Source organism: Tetranychus urticae, chromosome 1, assembly GCF_039701765.1.
Source record: "Tetranychus urticae isolate SD_2017Ah chromosome 1, NJAU_TeUrti_SD_1.0, whole genome shotgun sequence".
NCBI lineage: Eukaryota > Metazoa > Arthropoda > Arachnida > Trombidiformes > Tetranychidae > Tetranychus > Tetranychus urticae.
In genome coordinates this window covers 32,002,171-32,023,263 of record NC_142958.1, presented here as the reverse complement: position 1 = coordinate 32,023,263, position 21,093 = coordinate 32,002,171, and the positions used below count along the sequence as shown (strand labels likewise).

At 31.7% G+C, this 21,093-nt stretch overlaps 5 protein-coding genes across 6 annotated transcripts; 2 read left to right on the top strand and 3 right to left on the bottom strand.

Annotated features, from left to right (window-relative positions):
* Positions 1–3,338: 3,338 nt before the first annotated feature.
* LOC107362139 (uncharacterized) lies at positions 3,339–5,511 on the bottom strand. Its single transcript, XM_015929153.3, has 2 exons — positions 4,168–5,511; positions 3,339–3,916 (listed from the first exon to the last, which is right to left on the bottom strand). Exons 1-2 carry the CDS (start codon positions 4,205–4,207, stop codon positions 3,396–3,398), a joined length of 561 nt encoding a protein of 186 aa, XP_015784639.2. The 5' UTR covers positions 4,208–5,511; the 3' UTR covers positions 3,339–3,395.
* A 1,509-nt stretch (positions 5,512–7,020) lies between these two features.
* Positions 7,021–10,667, top strand: LOC107361797 (tyrosine-protein kinase Fyn). Its single transcript, XM_015928710.3, has 3 exons — positions 7,021–7,790; positions 8,246–9,198; positions 9,572–10,667. Exons 1-3 carry the CDS (start codon positions 7,234–7,236, stop codon positions 9,784–9,786), a joined length of 1,725 nt encoding a protein of 574 aa, XP_015784196.1. The 5' UTR covers positions 7,021–7,233; the 3' UTR covers positions 9,787–10,667.
* MED18 (mediator complex subunit 18) lies at positions 10,645–11,558 on the bottom strand. Its single transcript, XM_015928711.3, has 2 exons — positions 11,356–11,558; positions 10,645–11,277 (listed from the first exon to the last, which is right to left on the bottom strand). Exons 1-2 carry the CDS (start codon positions 11,516–11,518, stop codon positions 10,808–10,810), a joined length of 633 nt encoding a protein of 210 aa, XP_015784197.1. The 5' UTR covers positions 11,519–11,558; the 3' UTR covers positions 10,645–10,807.
* A 2,574-nt stretch (positions 11,559–14,132) lies between these two features.
* Positions 14,133–18,921, bottom strand: LOC107361796 (uncharacterized). Of its 2 annotated transcripts, XM_015928709.3 has the most exons (3): positions 18,734–18,921; positions 16,749–18,216; positions 14,133–15,156 (listed from the first exon to the last, which is right to left on the bottom strand). In XM_015928709.3, the coding sequence occupies exons 1-3, from the start codon at positions 18,750–18,752 to the stop codon at positions 14,511–14,513; spliced, it is 2,133 nt and encodes a 710-aa protein (XP_015784195.1). In that variant the 5' UTR covers positions 18,753–18,921; the 3' UTR covers positions 14,133–14,510. The 2 variants fall into 2 exon arrangements, with proteins under 2 accessions (XP_015784195.1, XP_015784193.2); XM_015928707.3 differs by lacking the exon at positions 18,734–18,921 and having other exon boundaries at positions 16,749–18,379.
* A 429-nt stretch (positions 18,922–19,350) lies between these two features.
* Positions 19,351–20,570, top strand: LOC107361548 (biogenesis of lysosome-related organelles complex 1 subunit 4). Its single transcript, XM_015928388.3, has 2 exons — positions 19,351–19,522; positions 19,643–20,570. The coding sequence occupies exons 1-2, from the start codon at positions 19,415–19,417 to the stop codon at positions 20,117–20,119; spliced, it is 585 nt and encodes a 194-aa protein (XP_015783874.1). The 5' UTR covers positions 19,351–19,414; the 3' UTR covers positions 20,120–20,570.
* Positions 20,571–21,093: the final 523 nt, after the last annotated feature.

Here is a 21,093-nt window from a genome sequence, read left to right as displayed (position 1 = left end):
AATTTCTCTTTTATCATGCTAATGATAAAAACTTCAGGTGTCTGTTCATGGATTCTTCTGCATAATTCATGAATTTCGTAAATGAAAGCGATGGCTGATTGACCAATCTTTTGTTTAGATTTGTAAAGTTCCTGTGAAAGGTAAGACCTGTAATCTGCAGGACACAAATCTGCAATCATTCTAGTTTTAAGTTCATGATAGTCTTGGGGTGTGTTTTGTGATGGCACCACCATACCGTTTTGTGTATCAGGTACACTAGCTACATTAGGGACAGGTGAAGTTATGGCATAATACCACCTTCTAGCAGTGCCCTGCAAATAAGCTGGGAGTACATTAAACATATCTGTTTTTGACCAGCCTAAAGCTGCAGCTGCAAACTCAAATGAATCGAACCAGTCAATAACATTTTCATCATCGTCACCCGAGAAGAAGTTGATATTGACTGGAACATTCGGAAAGGTAACATTAGCTGTAGTAAGGGGTGGTACTAAGTTATTAGTACGAGTTTCCTCATTACTTGTTAGGTTAGGCTGAGTCATTTTAGTATTATTTATTATGTATTTATTAATATGTTTTTAAGATTGATAGTTTTTGCTAATTTCTACTTCTAATTGTGTCGTTTGATTCGAAACATATAAGACCATAATCTATTACTGTCTTGTCAGCGTGATGATAAAACATTACTATCGGTTGATGGTTAATAAACCAAGGGTGGATTCTTAATGCAGTACTTATTGCTTTAATCTTTATATTTTGATTAGGTTTAGTCATTTAATTTATATTTTGCATGCTATGATTCATTAAATTAATGCTTTACAAAAAAGATTTTGCTTTCAATGTTTAAGGGTGTACCCTGCACTACATTAAATAGATTGTAACATTCGTGATATGTGAATTCAATTAATGGTATTTACTTTTATTATTATAATAAGGATGATTGTAATCAATGTCAAGAAACAAACTGTCGAAAGAATGAACTCTTCTAGAAACCAACGCCTTATGTAATTGATGAGGTTATTACAGAATTCAAGGAAGATTAAGTTGAAAAGATAACAATAGAAAAACCAATTCATCAATGAATAAGTAAAGCGTCTTTTGTAATTTTTATAATTTAACTATTATCAAGCACGCAAGATTGTGGATGTTTGATTAAAATATTTGATTTGTTTTGAGCACGAAATAGGTGTGAAAAGTTTTATTAAAGGAATTACTTTTTATCTGATTAAATTGTAATCCTTCTTCGTGTGAGTTTGCAATAATTCAAGATTTAGTAACAATCCTCTTATAAATTTAATTAAATGAGGTGCGGTTCTTCTGAAAGCAATCTATCTGATATTAGCTTTAACCTATTAATTTAGATGTAATTTTCTTGTGAATTTAATTTTGTTAGTCTGGGTGTATCTATTTGTAGAATTAATTTATTTAGGTAATGATCAATCTTCAAAAGTTGACTTATATGATTTTATTAGATCTAATTTATCTCCTCAAACTTGATTTATTTAGACAAGCACACAAATTATTTTTATTGATTTTTTTTTTGATTAGTTTTATATATTGTAAGTGGTATTAGGATTAGATCCAAATATTTTATCGATAATTAGCTAGAATATTGGTTAATTGTTTTTTTATATCTTAGATATTTAAAGATTATCTTCGGTTAATCGTAATTGTACAGGGCTATTCAGACTTAAATCAAGAATTCATTTAAGAAGATTTAAATAAATATATATATTCTCAATTATGCAAGACGTAAATGTAATCAATTGATAAGTTTTAGAATTAATTAAACTTGAATTAGAATTTCAGATAGCGAATTAATCGAACTGTATGAGAGATGGCGAGCTGGAAGCTCTTAAACCATGAATCGATACAGTTTAGGTATTAAGATGGAATTATTTTCAGGCAAATTAGGAATATAAACTGTGAAATGTATGAAAGATGGCGAGCTGAAAACTCTTAAACCATGAATCAATACAGTTTAGGTATTAAGATGGAATTATTTTCAGGCAAATTAGGAATATAGACTGGGAAATGTATGAAAGATGGCGAGCTGAAAACTCTTAAACCATGAATCGATACAGTTTAGGTACTAAGGTAAAATAGTTTTAGATAAATTGGGAATATAGATTAGAAATGTATGAAAGATGGCGAGCTGAAAGCTCTTAAACCATGAATCGATACAAGTTAAATTCTGAGATGCAATTATTTTGGAAAAATTAGGAATTTAGATTTGAATTGTACGAAAGATGGCGAACTTAAAAATTCTTAAACCATGAATCGGTACAATCAAAATATCTTAGAATTAATATAATTAATTATAATGATAAATAAATTAGTGCACAATACGTAATAGTAAGTAATACTACAAACTATTTTCTAATGTAATACTAAAGAAAAGAGATTTGTATACGTTTACTTACGTTTTATGTATACAATATGAGTAAGGAGACGATCGATATTTACTTTCAAACAAAGCAATTGGGGTTGATTATTGTCAAATTTTCACCTTTTCTCAATTTTAAACAGTTGACTGTTGAGGGCCGCAAACGTTGCAAGGTGAAATTATTTTAGAGTACGGTTGGTATTAATTAATGTTAGGAATGTTATGTAGACCAATATATTATTGTCAAGTTGATGAAATATGGTTGAGGAAAGTAAAATGATGATAAATTTTTGATGATTAATGCTAGGAAATAACACAAAGTTAACTTTCACTTAAACTAAACTGAACTCAAAGTCACTGTGATTGTTTAGATGGTGAATTGTTTGTTTTTTTTTTGTTGTTGCTTTCTTCAGGTAGGTTGACAGAGAAAGTCAAAGGATGAAGTCGAATTGTTAAGGATTTTAACAGGAGAGATGATGAACGAACTATTTTTAAGATAGTTGAGACACCAAAAGATGAAGATGTTGTTGAAATGTGAATCACAAGAGAAAGCGATCATATATTTTCTTTTATCAGTAAAATACAATAAAACATTAGAATTTCACAGAGTTAGTATAATTAAACTTTTACGTTTTTCACAAATTAAATTTTCTATGATATTTGATGGCAAAATATCAAATTAAATTAGATTTTTTTTTTTTATAATATTAAAGATGGAAGGTTGTAATGATGAGTTGGCTGTTGGTATCGCAGCCTCACTTCGGGCACCAAAATGTAAAACTTAATGAACTTTACTATTCAGAGTTCCAACTTGAACTGTCTATTTTATTTAATATCATCCGTATATATCTTACATAAGTTAAATCCTCATACATAATTCGATCGATAATCGATAAGGGTGTATTCCTTAAATCTAATACATAAAATCTAATCAACTAAAGTTTGGGTGGGTTACATTGATGGTTATGGCCGATGTTGAAAGAGGTAAGTTGAAGGAAATGACTTGAGGGTTTTATATTGCACATAAAGATAAGTCATGGGCAAATGAATAATCTTGAAAGTCACCGGCAACATCTAATTGAGTATCATAAGTATCACAAGTCATTGTGTTCCAGTAAGCAGCTCCAGCCATCATTAAACCCACAGCTAAATCGGAATCTTCTTGTTCTTGGTTATTCTCTTGATCAGCTGAATCAATTGGATCACGAAGAAGTGAGTTATGAAAAGCCAGAATCCATTCACTCAAATCATCTAGAGTTGGTGTTAAAAACCAGTAAAATATTATTGTGGTTGTTCCTGTTGTATAATTTTCCTCAATTAAACCAATGGCCAATAGCTGTTCTAATTGATAACCCGAAGGTAAGACCGGTATTTTAGGTACAGATTTAATTTGTTGTCCAAAAATGATTAGAGTTGACTCTTTTTCGCATCGAATCATGGTTTGACTGGAAGAGGAAGGTGATTGTATAACAAAGGTACCATGTTTATAAAGGGTTATCTTGGTTTGTTTCCAATTGGAACGAAAAATCCTTTCTGTTGATTGAATAAGAGACGAAAATCAATTAAATAAATGAGTAATCCAGATAAACAAGTAAACATTACATTAGAGTAAACATTTTGAAGTAAATTGAATCACAAGATTCAAGAATAAAGATGGATAAAGACAAAGATTAGGATAGGGAATGTGCATTAACATTAATGACCAAGAAGGGAATCGTAGTTTATAAAAGGTTTACCAGGTAAAAGGAGATAGGATGGGAAAGAGGTAAATGTTGTTCACTTACTTTTATAGCGAAGTAAATTGCCTACTTTAATTTTGGTCATTCCTTTGATTGAATTATTTCACTTTTGGTGTTGCACAAATAAAATTTGATTTGGGTTTGGTGATGAATGTAATAAGTTAAAAAATAAAATGGTTAAGAAAGGGAATGAAAATCTTTGTGGAAGGTGGATTCTTGGTGGGAGAATAGCATGAAAAATGAATATCAGGATGAGAGTGATGTTGAAAGGATGATGTGGTGCCTATTGCTGACTGAATTATACAAGTATTCTGTTGATTGCTCAGGATAAAATATCATTGGCGAAATGTAACCAGAGAGAGTGAGTGAGAGCAAGTGTCTGAAGTGAGAAAAGGATAAATGGTGGATGTCAATCGATAAAAAGGATTTGCTTTACTCTACCATTTTCATTGAAAGATGATGAGAAGATGAAAATGATGAAGAGAAAGAGTAGAGAAAGGAACAAACAGATTCATCCTCTTTTCCAATCTTTTTACGAGCTTCCTATTGTCTATCTGTGTACATAAGGCTAAATTTGCTAGGACAAAAAAACCAACACCATTCAAAGGTAATAATGAAAGAACTGATATTCTGTTTTTCTCATGAATAACTTGTACATCTTCCATTTTCTTCTCTTCGTTTTTTTCTCTCTTCTCTCATTATATCAACTATAATGGTGATAATCAAATGAAGAAATGAAATGAAATGTGAAATGAAGAAGAAGGAGAAGACAAATGAAATGAAAAGTTTGCTTAAGACTGACAATTTAACCCCATCTGAAATATGTATGCATGATAGGCATGGGAAAAAAGATGATTATCCACCATTATCATCAACTTTTATAATCAATCAAAATGAATGTGCATACAAAATAACATGGAACCAAATGAAATGAACAGTTGACTGGATGAGTTAAATGTACTTATCAGCGTCAGTTTTTTTTCTTGTCATCTTTCAGTTTCAGTAATAAACAGTCTTTGAAGTTGTCACATCAGGCAAAAGTGTAACTTTTCAAATAGATAACAATTTTGTGTCTCTTGTTGTATTTTGTTTTCTTGATAACACTTGAATGTCACACCAAAATTTATTGATAAATGGTGAAATTAGGAGAGAAGCAAGCAATCCAAATAACCCGATATTGTGACAATGGTTTCGCTAGAAAGAGATGAAATCTGATTAAGTGAATCAAGGTGATTATATTTCCTTTGACTATTTGTAATTTTGACTTTTCCTTCCTTTTGCTTTCTTTCCTCGGGCTTTGTAACAGCAAATATAACATATTCAGTAGTGAAAATGTCTCAATGAATGGAATCACTAATCCCTTGAATAGGAATGATAAACATTGACTGAGAAGTATTCATGTCAACCATTGCCACTTCATCTTTTTTCCTCCCACACGTAAATAAATCCAGTATCTTTAAGCAATATAACCAAATAATGGGGATAAATAATGATAGTAATGCGAAAAGACTGACTCCTGAAAAGGTAGAGTCTAACATGTTTGTACCAACATCACCATCGTTATCTCAATTTGAAGTGACAATTTGAGATTCAATTGTCTTTCAACAGTTTATTTCTTGAAAAACTCGATATTTTATCAAATTCCCTTCTTTCAATGATTATGGTTCCTTTGAATAGTCTTTTCCTCTCCAATCTCCATCCTTCATTTGATGTCGAATTTTCCTTTATTCTCGCGATGCTCTTCCTTTCAATTCTTTTCTCGTCTTCAGTTAAATTCTTGTGCCTTTCAACTTTTATTCCTTCACTTTTTTCCATTTTTTACATTGATTTCAACTTGATTTGAAGCTTCTTTTATCCTTTAACTCATTTCGATGAATACTTGTAATTTCTTTTGAGAATCTTCATCTTCCATATTTTCCTTCTTTTCATCAAGTTGCTACTTCTATCGGAATTTATTGACTTCCGAGGTGTATGATGTAGACAGCAGGAAATTGGCTCAAAATTAATGGATCTAAATTCGTGTAAAGAAAAAAATCAAATTATTAGAACTTGGAACAGAATTGAACTCTGATAGTTATTAAAACATTTGGGAAAATAATATTCACTTGTTCATTCAAAGTTATTATATTGACCTTTAAAATTTTGAGTCTTTCAAAAAATCAAGACTATTTTAATTGGAAATATCGTTTCAAAATTAATTTGCTTGACATAAGTTAACAAATAACAGATAGAACTTTGAACACACAGGTGTGATATTATTTGAATAAAGAAAACTTTGTCAGTTTGAATAAAACTTTATAGCGACTTACTTTCTAGATCCTGAGAGTTACACATTTTATCTGGTATTTTAGGTAACTTTGACCTTTTTCAAAACTGTACCAATTGTACAATTCAGCATTAAGATGACGTTTAGTTGACTTAAGTATCAAACGATAAGATTTTGCAATGATAACATCCAAAGCGATTCTACGAATTTACGATTGAAAGTCTTGAATATTATTGAAATCGTTATTGAAATTATTTATTTAAACAACAAATCTATCTCGAAAATATAATAATTTTCAGTAAGTTTTAAAAACTAAACAATAAACTCTTCAATCATTCAAACTGATTGGTTAAATCGCTGAAGTCATCAGCTGACAGAATTTAAACTCCTCCTAGAGACAGGTAAATTTTAAGGTACCCTAAAAAGGTAATTGTTTGTTTTTCAAGACTGATACTGTTGTATCTAGCGTGAGTTGCCGATACTCATGAATCCCGGTAGAATGATTTTCAGGTATCTTTCGAGGCGCCACCTTAGGGATTCAAGATTCATTTACTTCACTTTAATAGGCGCCATCTATCTATGATTAAGATAAACCCCACCCTGGTTAGCAAGCTCTCTCACAAGAGATAGGCAATAGAGGTAGGGAGAGATGTTGTTTTTAGTAAATTTGATGCCACAAATTCCTCTCCAATTTATCAGATTTTTTATATAATTAACAGTGATTTACTTTATTTATTAGTCTTTTAATTAATTATTTATCATTTCAGCTTACCCTGGATTAATAAGTTACATCAAAAGCGAAGGAAAAACAGTGACTTCTTCATTTGGGTTGGTTAACCCAAAAAATGGGCAATTGCCTCTCGACTGATAACTCAGAGAAAAGAACTGGTAATATGGGTAATACATGCAAAAGAGATGCAATTCATACCATGGATCCTCATCGTATGGGAAATCCTGGTTTCAGTGTTAATTTGGACGGATTTGCTGACTCAATGAATCCAATGCCCAATAATAGATCTCCATTCACCGGAGTTGGTGGTAACTGTAAAGGTATAACTAACTCTAATTCAACGAGTAGTGCTCAGAGTGGGGCTGGAGGTGGTGTTACATGTATGAAAGGTGCCAATTCAAATGATTCTGGAATCGTTAGAACTCCATCCCATCATTTGGCCTCTCACAGTGGCTCTCATGGATCCCACGGGTCAAATAACCAACAGATAGTCATTGCATTGTACAATTACAACGCCAAAGATGAAGGAGATCTGAGCTTTCGTAAAGGTGATCGTTTAATTATTTTAGACGATGGTGATCCAGATTGGTGGTTAGCCAAGCATAAAGTGTCCAGCCAGAAAGGTTATATACCCAGAAATTATGTTGTAACGGAGGCCATTGAAACTGAAGAGTAAGGCTTTATCTTTATTGATATATTTGTTTTTTTCAATACATTCAATTTTATAGCAAAAAATGATTGCCTATTTTGGCTTTGCTTTTCATTATTTTTCCATTTTATGCCAGCAAAACTGATAGCAATTCTTTATCTATTGCAGTTAATATATAGTAAAAATTAATCAAATATGATTAATAATTATCCGGAACTTACTTTGAAGATCAATTGATAACTTATAGTTCTGTGTTTGTCTAACTTTCCTCCATTATTATTATTGTCTCAGTTGAATTCTATACTTTATAAAGTTATATCTTATTGTATTTGATATGAATTTTGGGTTATTTTCTGATGAAAGATTTGTAAGCATTATTTCTTTGAATGATTTAGTTGTTTAATTTGCTTTGATTGTTTACTCTTCCACCCATAAGAAAATATCGTTCTAATTAATTGTTTTGTTTTCTTTTTTTAAGATGGTTCTTCGGTAAAATATCACGTCGTGAAGCAGAGAAGCTTATGTTAGCTGGTGACTTACCTCGTGGTACATTTTTGATAAGAAACAGTGAACAAACAGCTGGTGCTTACTCACTATCCATCAGAGATTGGGAGGCATCAAAGGGTGACCATGTAAAACATTATAAGATCAAGACTCTTGATAACGGTGGTTATTTTGTAACGACACGTAAAACCTTTCCTACTCTACAAGATTTGGTTGATTATTACTCAGAAGGAGCCAATGGATTATGTCATGCTTTAACTAAACCTTGTCCCAAAACAAAACCTAGCTATTGGCCGAACAAAAAGGATGAAATCGAGCGTAAAGATCTAGAATTTTTGCGAGAGCTTGGAGGTGGTAACTTTGGTAAAGTGTATTATGGTCTTTACAAGGGTCACACCGAAGTCGCCATCAAAACTCTTAAATCTGGGACGATGTCTCCTCAAGCTTTTCTCGAAGAAGCTGCCATCATGAGAAAGTGTAGGCATGAAAAATTAGTCCCACTTTATGGTGTCTGTTCTCAAGAAGAACCTCTGCTCATTGTAACTGAATTTATGTGCAACGGGAGTTTATTAGATTATCTTAGGAACAATAGGGAAGGCAAGAATCTTAAATTACCTGATCTCTTGGACATGGGAGCTCAAATCGCAAGTGGCATGGCCTACTTAGAAAATCAAAAGCTTATCCATCGTGATCTTGCTGCTCGCAATATCCTTGTTGGAAAAAATAAACTTGTTAAAGTAGCTGATTTCGGATTAGCAAGGGTAATAGAAGATTCAGAATATACTGCGCGACAAGGAGCCAAGTTTCCAATTAAATGGACGGCTCCCGAAGCTGCACTGTACGGTAAATTTTCGATTAAATCAGATGTTTGGTCTTACGGTATACTTCTGTACGAACTTATAACTCACGGACAAGTACCATATCCTGGTAAGTATTGTATACAATTTAATTACTTGCTTCTGTTAATTCTTTTATTATTTTATTGCGTTAGCTATTGATTGCATTGTGATAATTGAAATCTGTCTGAAAGTGATTTATAAGATTTGTTAACGCTGACAGGAAGAAAAACATTCTTTATCTTCATCTAATTGCAAGAGTCATGGTTATGATTCGCCTTACTCATCACCTCGCTGAACTTAATTCTCTTCTTGTTTTTCTATCATTTCCTTTTGCTCATCAAGCTCGAATTTTTGTGGTTCATTGAGCTCATTGAGTTCATTTAATCTTAACCAATCACTTTTCTTCTTTTTATTGAATTTTTAATTTATTATTTTCTTTTGTCTTTTCTCTTTCACAACAGGTATGCATAACAGAGAAGTCATCGAGCAAGTTGAAAGGGGCTATCGAATGCCAAGGCCAACCAACTGCGAGTGTCCAGAATCTGTTTACAGTATTATGCTGCAGTGTTGGGATCCTGAGCCTGAAAAACGACCAACTTTTGAATTCCTTTATGGCTTCTTCGATGACTTTTTTGTATCAACTGAGCCCAGTTACAGGGATGCTGAAGAATTTTAGTTAATAGAAATTATATCTTATAATAATTTGGCACAAAGATAACTAACCTAGACATGGGATTATTCCTTATAACCATAGCCGCATCATCATGATTTAAAAAGCATGGAATAATGTACTTTACATTACTCTATCATCATCACATTCCCCTCTCATTTTGTCTATTTTATTGTAAATATTTCTTTTCTTCTACACTTGTCTTTTACCTTTGAAACAAGAATTATGTCAACAGCTACTCACAAACACCTAGCAAAGGGTCTGTGTGTTGGTAAAAGATCCTGGATTTTTTTAAATCTATCATTATTCGACTCGTCCATATTTCACCACGACCATCAGAGCAAGACTCAAGAAAGTACCAACTGCCGTTTGAACAACTTTTTTTGCTCGCTGTTTCATGCTTAAGATTATCTTATACCATCCAATTCGACTTAACAAAGACTCATCAAACAAAACAATTTATTTCATCGCAAATTTTTTACCTTCCACATCAAGATCAACGCTTAAATGAAAGAACAAAAAGTAACTTTAAAAAGTCTTCCTTTTTACTTTACACCTCCATATTTTCTCATGTGCGAAAGTAAATCCGCTTTTTGTACAACTTTGTATTATTCATCGTCCTCCTCTCTCTTTACCTCTCTCGTCAAATTTTCATCTGATTTCTTTAAATTTAATAGATAATTGAAATTATCCAACGACTTTTAATGATTTCCTATTTTTATGTGTCAATACCTTTGTGAATCTCTTTTTTGTAACTTTTGGTATGTTATACTTTACACGAAACCTTTTTAATGTTGAATGAAAGCGAGAACAATCATTGAAACCAATTCAGAATCTAAATTGAAATAAGATCAAACAGGTTGCTAAATTAAATGAATTTCACACAAGTGCGTAATAAGATTATTATTCATCCATCTTACGTCTATCTTCACTTTACAACATATCATAAACATGATGTAGTAAGTTGAAAGGATTTTTTTACAACTTCTGGCTTTTTTTAACAGAATAAATAAATTTTTTCGCCTCCTTATGCCAATCTTCGTGGGTCAATTTTCTCCAGATTTACAAGTGGTTTTAGTTGATCTGCAAATTGTTTAATCTCATCAGCTAGTGGATCAGATCCAGACGGAGCAACAATGCTAACCTCAACCAAGTAAGATTGAGTGACTGTTTGAACATTACTATCAGCAAAAACTGGCTGTTGCTGACCTACCTCTGAAGTTGGAACATGGAATATTTTTGCCACAATTACCTTGAGTCTACCTTTCTTGAACATATAACCCTTACTGTAAAATTCGTAATCTTTTTTAAAACCCATCTCGGTTAGAAATTTACAGACATTATTAGAACAGGCTACATCAATACAGGATCGTACCAATGTTGCTCTAGTCTTATCACCAATTTCAGGTTGACCCAAGTATCTCAGATGCCATGGATAATCTTTACGTTCAAGGTCCTGACGTACTCGCAACATTACCGCCTGACCGGAGGGATTTTCTGTAAAAAAGAGGAAAAAAGATAATTAGATAAAGTGGTTCAAAATTAGTTAAACCCTTAATAATGAACAAAACTCACTTATAGAGTAGATATATTCACGATCGAGAAAAGTCTCTGTAGGATCATCGGCATTATCACATAAACCTTGAAGTCGATGAAGAAGCATTTCAACAGCAGAGTCATTAATGCTTCCCTGTAAAATATATTCCTGTTGAGGAATTAACTTAGGATTGGATGTCATTTTTATTCCATAAAAAATTGGTTTGACTGGAGAAATGAAAACAAAGGAGGTAAAAGGTAAAGAAAGAAGAATCAGCTGGGTGAAAACCAACTGCGCGAAAATTTAAAATTCCAGTTGCAATAATCACAATAAATTATTAAATGCACTTAACCATGAGGGTAAAATTTGAATTATGTTCAGAAACACGTATAGCTTCAATTTAATTTATTTTTAAGGCAAAATCTAGGATTTCATTATTACTTAAATCATTATTTGCAAGCTACATTATTATAAGTTTAGTTTGTTAAAATGCTCATTACAGAGGATTTCATTGGTAATTTACCTCTGTAAGGCCATCAGGCTATCTTAAGATTGTATTGGAGTGCGGTAAAGAGGTGAATTAAGTTAATTATTTAAGATTGATTGGTTAGAATTATGAGCTTTGTTTTGATTATCAGGAGAACAAGTTTTAACATGAAAGATGGCGCCAGATACATTAAAACATGAAACAAGTTTCAATCTAATTGGGCTCTATGAATTCAGCTAACAAGTGCTTAAGTGTTACCTTTAATACTCGGTGTATCTAGTAATTTAATTGAATCGTACAGTTCTCTATTTTTTGTATTTTAAAATTACAATCACCAAACATTCATTTTCCCTGTAGAAATAGGTAGTAACTTGTCTCAGGAAGTAGCATCTCTATTTCGTAGATTATTAGTTTAATTCAATTTACTTCCATATGAAAGCAATTAGAAAACTCATGAAATCCGCTAAAAATTATCTAACAGCTGATATATTTTCGGCAAACCAATAAAGTCTACCAAAAGATTAACCTAAACTAATTTAACTGAGTTTAGCTTTCTGTTTGGATATCAAATCCTGAGTATTGTAATCTTGCTAAACGAAAATATTCGTAAACTTTGCAAGATTTTTATCACATTAACTCACAATTAATTCACAATTGTCTGTGATATTAATGATGCTAAAAATTGACTGTGAAAATGATTTTGTAATTTTACTTTTTTTCAAACTTGCTTTGTCTTATCATGACTTAACCATGTTAATATTTTAAATATAATATCTTTTATTGTTTCTTAATGATTACCTTCCTTGGAGATGTCGACTTGTTAATAGTTTGTAACACGACGGTTTATCATTTACAGTATGTCAATGTCTTGTCATTCATACATGTATTCATGTTAATTATGAGACTTAATTGATTTTAATTACTAATATTTGTCTTCTCATCCTTGAATGCTCAGCTGTTTCCGATTGTTTCGAGGTTAAACTCTCATGAAAACAAATTGTTGATCCTAGAGCCTATGACAATGATGACTTTAAAATAATAATTTGAAATTCCCATGAAAATACATTTTCCCCTAATTTGGTTCAGTCAACCTTGAAATATAAGTTCTGATGGTCTTGTTTTCATCATAAATTTGATGAAAGTGAAATGTTTATAAACATTAAAAACATTAGCTCATAAATTCATTTCCAATGATAGAAGCTGTAATACAATGCAACAAATTAGAGAGTTAATAGCCTGGGCTGGATACATGTTTTCAAGTAAAAGCCAAGCATTCTGGCTCATAAGGATCAACATTAATTGTTGAAGTTACAAGATGCAATTTAATTTGGCCTAAGGTGATGTGAATTCACTGAGAAATATTCCTCGTGTAAGTTGATCAACAATCAAGGCAAGTTTTCCTTTACTTTTTCACTTTTAATTTCAATATCATTCTCTCTTATTTCATGATTATCTAAAGTTGTTTCTCTCCTTTTTTGCCAGAATTATCAAGTTCCAATCATTCTGAATAAACTTTACCCTTCACATTCAAGGCCAAGGTTCTTCTCGGTTATCCACGTTATTGACTTAATCAAGGAAAGATGATCAGTTGATTTGGATGTTGAAAAAGTCAAATGAAGAAAGCAAAGAGTTTAAAAAAAGATGTTAACCCGTTGTGAGGATCAATCCCGTCAGATCCCTTCATTGATACAGACTTTCTAATCATTTAACTCAAGCCTTGAGCAACTAATGCAATCCTCCTCTTCAATCATCATCATCATCATCTTTCTTCCCCTCTTTTCAGCAGCAAACTTCATAACAAATTAACGGACTAAACAACTTCTTCTTTTTGGTATAATCTTTTTCCTTGCTCATGAAATGATCTGCTCCGAATCCGATTTTATTTCCTGGTCTGTTCCCGAGAAAAGAAGGAGTGAAATGATGCCATGTTCCGGTAGCAATGAGAAGAAGAGGAATCAGATGATGAAGATAACGTGGATGACTTTAAAGGTAAATATTGAAGGATAATTTGATCAACAAGTTAAAAGCCGGATAATTTGATGAAAACAAAAACAGATGCTTCAACACTTTTATGTACTGTTGATAATTACCATGCTTATGTTGATTTTTTGCTCAATCAACTGACTCTAATTTTATCCTGATTGAATAGCAATAACAATTGAATTAACCCTGATTTAAATAACCATGTAATCAGTATTATTAGTTGGTAATCAGTTGACCTACTTACCAAATAATATTTACTTTTAAATATTTGTTAAGTTAACCTGTCCGATGTTTGAATATAATTAAAAATTTTCAAGGCAATGAAATAAAGGATCAACACTTGACTTTTATCATCGTCTAAATTTACTTTGAGTTTTTTTTTGTTTCGGTAAATTTTCATCTGATATAAACCATATCAAATATTATATTCTGAATATAAGATTGGAAGGAAGGAGAGTAAAAGGCAAGGAAAAGGGTAAAGAGTAGGTTAACAAGAATAATGGTTTGAAAAACAGTCTAATTACACGAATAGATGTTGATTTTTTTTCGTTTAAGGGATGACAAGGTTTGAATTTTGCAAATTTTATGCACGATTGGATGGTCACCACCGTTCAAATATTATATGTATATATATATAAATATTTTTAACGCATGCTAACAAAAATTAATAACTTTTCCAGTATAATTATTATACCTTAATTAATAATAATAATAGTAATAGATTCAAGAGCTGTTACCAATAACCTTAAAAAGATTTGTTTGACCAGAATAAGATTTGATACTTTGTAAAAAGTTTTTGGAAGCCCCAAAATGTCTTATACGGTAAAGACCAGGTTTGGTATCTAATGGAATCTCCCATGAAATGATGGCCTCAGAATGTCCTAAAATAATGTTAGTTCGTTTCCAAAAGAATTTAGTATCCAAACTTGAATCAGTACTGATTACTTGATAAGTTCCGTTTTTCTCATCGATTAATCGTTCCACAGTAAGGAAACTTTTTTCGGTCATCAGATCATTACGTGGATGTCCACTGATAAATCGTACAACAACTGTTGATCCTGGTTTGTATTCCTCTTCTGGTTGAAGTATACAGTCGCCAAAATGTTTGGAGTGAGGTGGCGTATCGAAAACAACGCCTGGACGAAGAGAGATTTGACGATTGAGAAGATTGGGTGGATCTGGACCAGGTTCAGGTGTTGTACCATTAACCAAATGCTGTGCCAATTCACTAAATTTCAAGAGATAGGCATCTAAGGTGTGAGGACCGTAAATGGTTGAGGCTCCTTCATAGCGTTGGATTTGATATTCTTCAAATGTGGCCACATAGGATGAGTATGCGTTACTAAGTCCGGCTAAAATCACATGAACTCTGAAAGATAAAAATAAAAAAAAGAATAATTAAGAAAAATTGTTACAAAATCTCGTTAAATGATTGTGGGTAATATTATGAAGAGTGAAAGTCTATTTTTTAAATGATAAAATGTTAAAAAATAATTTTGATTTGAAATGATTTTGTATTTTTCATTGAGTTTGAAGGGCTTTCAATGACATTAATCTACATTGCATTGATACACTAAATCAAGGTAATTTATGAAAGGAAAGTGAGATGAATAGTGAAGTTAAAAAAAATAAACTATGAAATTCATTTTTCCATATTAAAGTGTTATATCCGTTCTATGCGCATTATGTCTAACATTGTAAGTTATGTCCCCCTTGTAATCAAATTGAATTTTTATCAGACAATTTGAATTTCGTTGCTATAGTTTGAGTCATTGAACATCTATTAAACACTTTTGACAAAATATTATTGAAATGATATGAATGTATCATTACAGTAATGAAATAGTAGATGAATGGCTTAACCATAATAATCAAACAATGGACTTGTTTCTATTATTCTATAAGGTGACGTAAACCATAATGATCAAAACAATAATAATCATCATGGATCATTATTATTATTTTATTACCGCATTATTATTATCCTTAAATTATTAATCGTCTAAAAAGATTTCAAAGCTGATTTCGAGGTTACATAACATCAATTCTTGTTAAATCTATTTGTTATAAGTAATTTTTAATCATGATCAAGCTTCGACTTTTAACTTTCAAGCAAAACATTATTAGATGGAAACATTGATTTAATTGTTTCGAAAGGTCATCTTTTCTTCACTAGGTGAAATTGAACAAAGAAACAAAGAAGATGAATAAAACAGAAAAAGAGAAACGATCAAATTCTTAATAAACTTGACTATTGTTTTGGAGACAAAGGATAAGATATAATTTATAACTCATTAAAACCATAGAATGATTATCATATTATTTAGATTATCTAAAACTAGGTGAGTTATAATATCAAGAGCAATAGATGGAAAAACACAATTAACATTTCAATGAATCTAATTATTTTCCCTTTCACATTCTTGCTTCACTTTTTGTTAATTTTTTGTCATTCCTTTTCATAACTTTCTAACTTTAATGAAACATCACTTTCAAACTAGTGGTAATGATCATCATCATCAAACTGGTGCCTGCATAATGATATCCAAGAGAGTGATGGTGATCCAGATGAAATAACCGGTACAATCAAATTGTTACTTCCGACTATATTTGAGGTCAATGGCTAGGCTGAATGTTAAAAGTTAGGATAAAGGTAGCAAAGTTACTCCTCCTCTTACTCAATCATCAAAATCATCATTCTTTAAATTATTACTACTGTCATTACCATAACTAAATCAAAGGCATACCTCTATCATATCACACCATACCATCAGATCGAACCAGATACTGCTAATATTAAATAAATGAATAAACAAAACTACAACTGATATAGATTACGCTGATAAACGCAAACAGAAGGTGCGCGCGAAAAGGCTGTAATGTGAATGACAATAATGATACCAGTAATAATACTAATGATAATGCTAATGAATTTTAGAATAAATGGCAAATTCCTTTTACCTGGTTTTGTTTTCATCATCACGAATAATGTTACCATTCGACTGGCTCATTATTTTACCAATCATTGATCGCAATCGGCGTCCTGACATTGTGGTAAACTCACCAGGAGCTCCGGTAAGAACGATATTACCGATTTGAAGAATTTGAAGAGGCACGATTGTTGGCTGCCATGGGTAAGGGAAGTTCATTTGACCCGTGGCAAGAAGAATAGGTTTAGGTGCTTGACAATCAATCAAATCTTGGCTTGGTTTACTGATGAAATCTCTAACTAAATTCCAGAAGAGATTTGATGTAGTTGTACCTTGTTTAAAATCAAATGCGCCGGGACCATCAACAGTTCCTGCAGCAAAACTGTAACCCATTGCTGGTTTACAGGTTCGAGCAATTTTACCATCAGGCATTTCAATTTCAATGGAAGTCATATCAACATGTTGATGTACAAATTTTACAGGTCCAGAGACTGGTTCAGTAGCTCCTTCAAATAACTCAATTGCCTTTGCATATTGTCTTTCTCCAATAATTTTAGTCGATTCAAACATATCTTTCCCTGGCCCTATAGCGAAACAATTACCATTTTTACCTCCACAAGTCGAAGTTTGAATATCACAAGGAAGACCGGTATCAGCACAATGAGGTCCTTTAATATTTGGAGACACATCACCTAAATTTGTTGCGGCAAAAGCTGCTACAAATGGCCCATGTCCAGGTAAATTAATTTCACTTGCATTCATAGCATTGTTGATGTGTGATTCGGTAAGTAAAGATGCATAACCTTTATTATCACCAGATATAAGACTGTTAGTATTATTCATGGATGTTGGATGAACAGCAAACCAAGTTATCAATCCTAGAGGTCGGTCTTTGGTATCCACAAATTTTAGCAAATGCATTTCCTTGTCAGTATCATATTGATATTTACTACGCTCTTCGGCACTGTTGTTAAGATAAGCAGAAGGTGATCTGTTGATAGAGGCGTCGACGAGCATTCCTTTATTATAATAAATGTGTCCTTTTCTTATACAAGAGTGTGCTCTTTGGATACTACGAACGATACCATCCACAATAACATTAAATGATTGCCAGTTGAAACCTTGTGCGGTAATCGTGTAGAGTAAATATTGCAGGTGACCACCTGGTCCAGAATGAGTATGAGTACCCGAGATGAGAACATTTTCGGTTGTATACAGATCTCCATATTTTTCTTGTAATCGAGCAACAACTTGTGTTTTAACTGCTTGATCGACCATGCAGATATCAGCGGACACAAAAACTACTCGATTACCTGAGGTATCTTCGACAATGAAAGCTCGCGAGAAAAGACGAAAATGAATTCCACCTGAATCTTGGCCCAACTTGGCATAACCCATCATATTAACCTCAGCGGCAGGTCCAGTAACATCAGCGATTCCAACACCCAAGACATAGGTATCTCCAGTAGACTTCACTGATGTCTGGTTACAGTAGATGGCTATTGGGACAGTTAAAATAAATAAAAGAGAAATGAACGAAAGATTAATTGACGAATTCATCTTTCTTTTTGCAAACAGCTTTTAAATTAAAAGCTATTAGAAGAAGAAGTAAAAATAAAAATTACGAGTTTTCAATATATATATGTCTCTCTTTCTCGTCAATCATTAATTACAGAGATTAATTTTTTACAGTCTAATAAATAGAAAAGATTGGACAAGAGATTGATTTAGAATAGAGATAAGATCTCAAATCAGAAATCTTGATAGTCAATGTTAAAAAATAATTTGATTTGAATAGAAGTTGAGAAAAAACAAAAGCTCATGTTTTCAATAAAAGATTGTACTTTGACAGTAAGTTTCAAGAAAAACACTAGAATTGATATAAATCAGTCTAGAAATGAAACAAAACAAAATCAGGATAACACCGAGACAATAATGAGATAATAAAATTCAACTAATAATTGTTATTTCAAAGCCTTTCTCCTCCCAATTGTGATCCAACACTAGGTGATTTACCTTTCTCTGGAATATCCATTCTTTGGAACAACGATGCAATTGTCACAGTTCAATTATTGTAGCTTAATGATGATTCCCCCACTTTATTAAAGTATTAAGCCAATTTTACTAGATGATACACATGAATTTAAAACAGAATATTAAAACAAAATGAACAAAATATTAAACATTTCACCCAAATAGCAACAGAATCTTAAATAATAATATTTTATTTCAGCAATTTTCATTATTTAACCAAATCTTGACAGCTTAAGCTTTCATCATTCATTCTCTCTCATTCTCTCTTTCTACTTGCCTGTCTTTTGGTTTGTTTATATTTTGTTGATATCTTATATCTGCCATCTATCGCTAAAAAATATTAACAAAATTCAATCATTTGTTCAATTTTACAATTGTTCAATCAGTCGATGAAATTAATCATTCAAAATTGAATTCAGTGTATGTTTGCTCATTGAGTTTCGATTTTAGAATCCATGATAGTCTATTCTTAATGTTGATAAACGTATAAATAAATACCTAAGATATACATTAAAGCACAAGTTTGCTCATTTGTCTTTGGCGGTTTAATTGGATTATGGTTAGATGTGCATAGCTTGTTGTTTTGGTCCAGCTGATTAAAACTGTTAATTTAACAGTGTTAAAAGTCCTGAATCAGGACTCCTGATAAGGACGTTAATTATCATGGATAACATCGAGACAACTGCAAGTGATGAAGTAACAATCAAAAATCTCGTTAAAGAATTAGCTGAAGATTATTCAGATTTTTTCAAAGTCGATACATCTGAAGTGGTAAGTTTATGTATTTATTCCTACCTTTACTTGAAGGGAATCATTTAAATAAATTCTGATTGACTGATATTTTATTTACTTTCATCATCACCCACTTTCGCCTATGTCACCTGTTTTTAGATTAAACAATTCGATAACTCAATTGAGGAAAATTTAGTTATCTTGGAAGATTTTTGTACCACTTTGGATATGATAAGGAATAATACTGGCCGGTTGGAGCAATCTTCACTTACAATAGCTACTAAGAGCAAAGAAATGGAAGTGTTATACGAAAGTATTGATAAGCTTGAATTATTTGTTAATGTAGTTAAAGATCAAGTGAACAAAATGGAAGACGAACTAATCAAAGCTGAACAATCTTTTGCATCCAGGAGTAAAGTTAAAAAATTCATAACCTCTTTATTATTGCCCAGCATTAAAACAAAATCGCCGTCAACCTCTCCTGAAATACAACCATCATTTGGTTTCGATGAGATTTTCAGAACTCAAGATTATATCGCTAATCGACCCAACAATGTTCCTACTGATTCTGATTCCATTCATTCTTCTGAGGAAAAACCATCCACCTGTGATATCAAAAGTGAACCAAAGGGATAACTCTTGGTTAACTTTAATTATTTTTTGAAAGAAACGAGTTTAATCGATAAACAATCGATAATCTTAAACAAATTATTTGCCAATATTTTGATATTTTTTCAAATCTCAACCTAGATGATCACCATTCTAGTAATTTTGCTGATGTTTTTATTTTTATTTCCTATTCTCAATCAATTTATGTTTATTTTTGATCAAAATTATTTGTAAAACACCTTACACTTTGTATTGTGTTATCAAACCAAAGTTGTCAACAGGCAACGAAACTCATCAATTTTTCTTGAGTTTCACTCAATCACAATTACTATTGTTATACACAAAATAGACCTAAACAATGTCTAATTTTTGGTTGATAATCAAGTAAATTATACTGACTAATCTTAATTAGCAATATTCTGACTGTTGCTAACTAAAAACGTTGTTATATTAAAAAAGTCAGCTTAAAGAGTTATAATTATCACAGACTAAATGATTTAATGTTAAATTTACATCGAGATCTTAACAAATTTGCTTACCAAGGTAAATGAACAGTTTGAAAATAATAATCAAATTATTATAACATTTAATGAGTCAATGAAATAAATCTCAAGCATTTTTGCTAGTAAAGCAGAAAAGTTGATTTTCAAAAGTATCTAATAAATAGGAGTGAAATTAGCTTTATGTTAATAAACTGTAAGACGGATAGTCAATGATAGTTGATTAAGTGCTTTGGGTTTGTTGATTGCTTAGCATTGCTTTTGTTTATTTTCAATTTACTTTCAAGTCAAAAGGTCAAAGGAAAACAAAAATGAACAAAAAACCTCAACTTTTCACTTGTATGAATTGAGTTAAGCACTGAAACAATTATAAAAATAAATTAACAACAATAATCCTTTTCTTCTTGTTATAGTTTATCCTCTGATTGCTGTTACTCATCATTGTTTCCAATGTAAAGCAATTTGGACTACACAAACAAACCTATCTGTACCATTAAACAA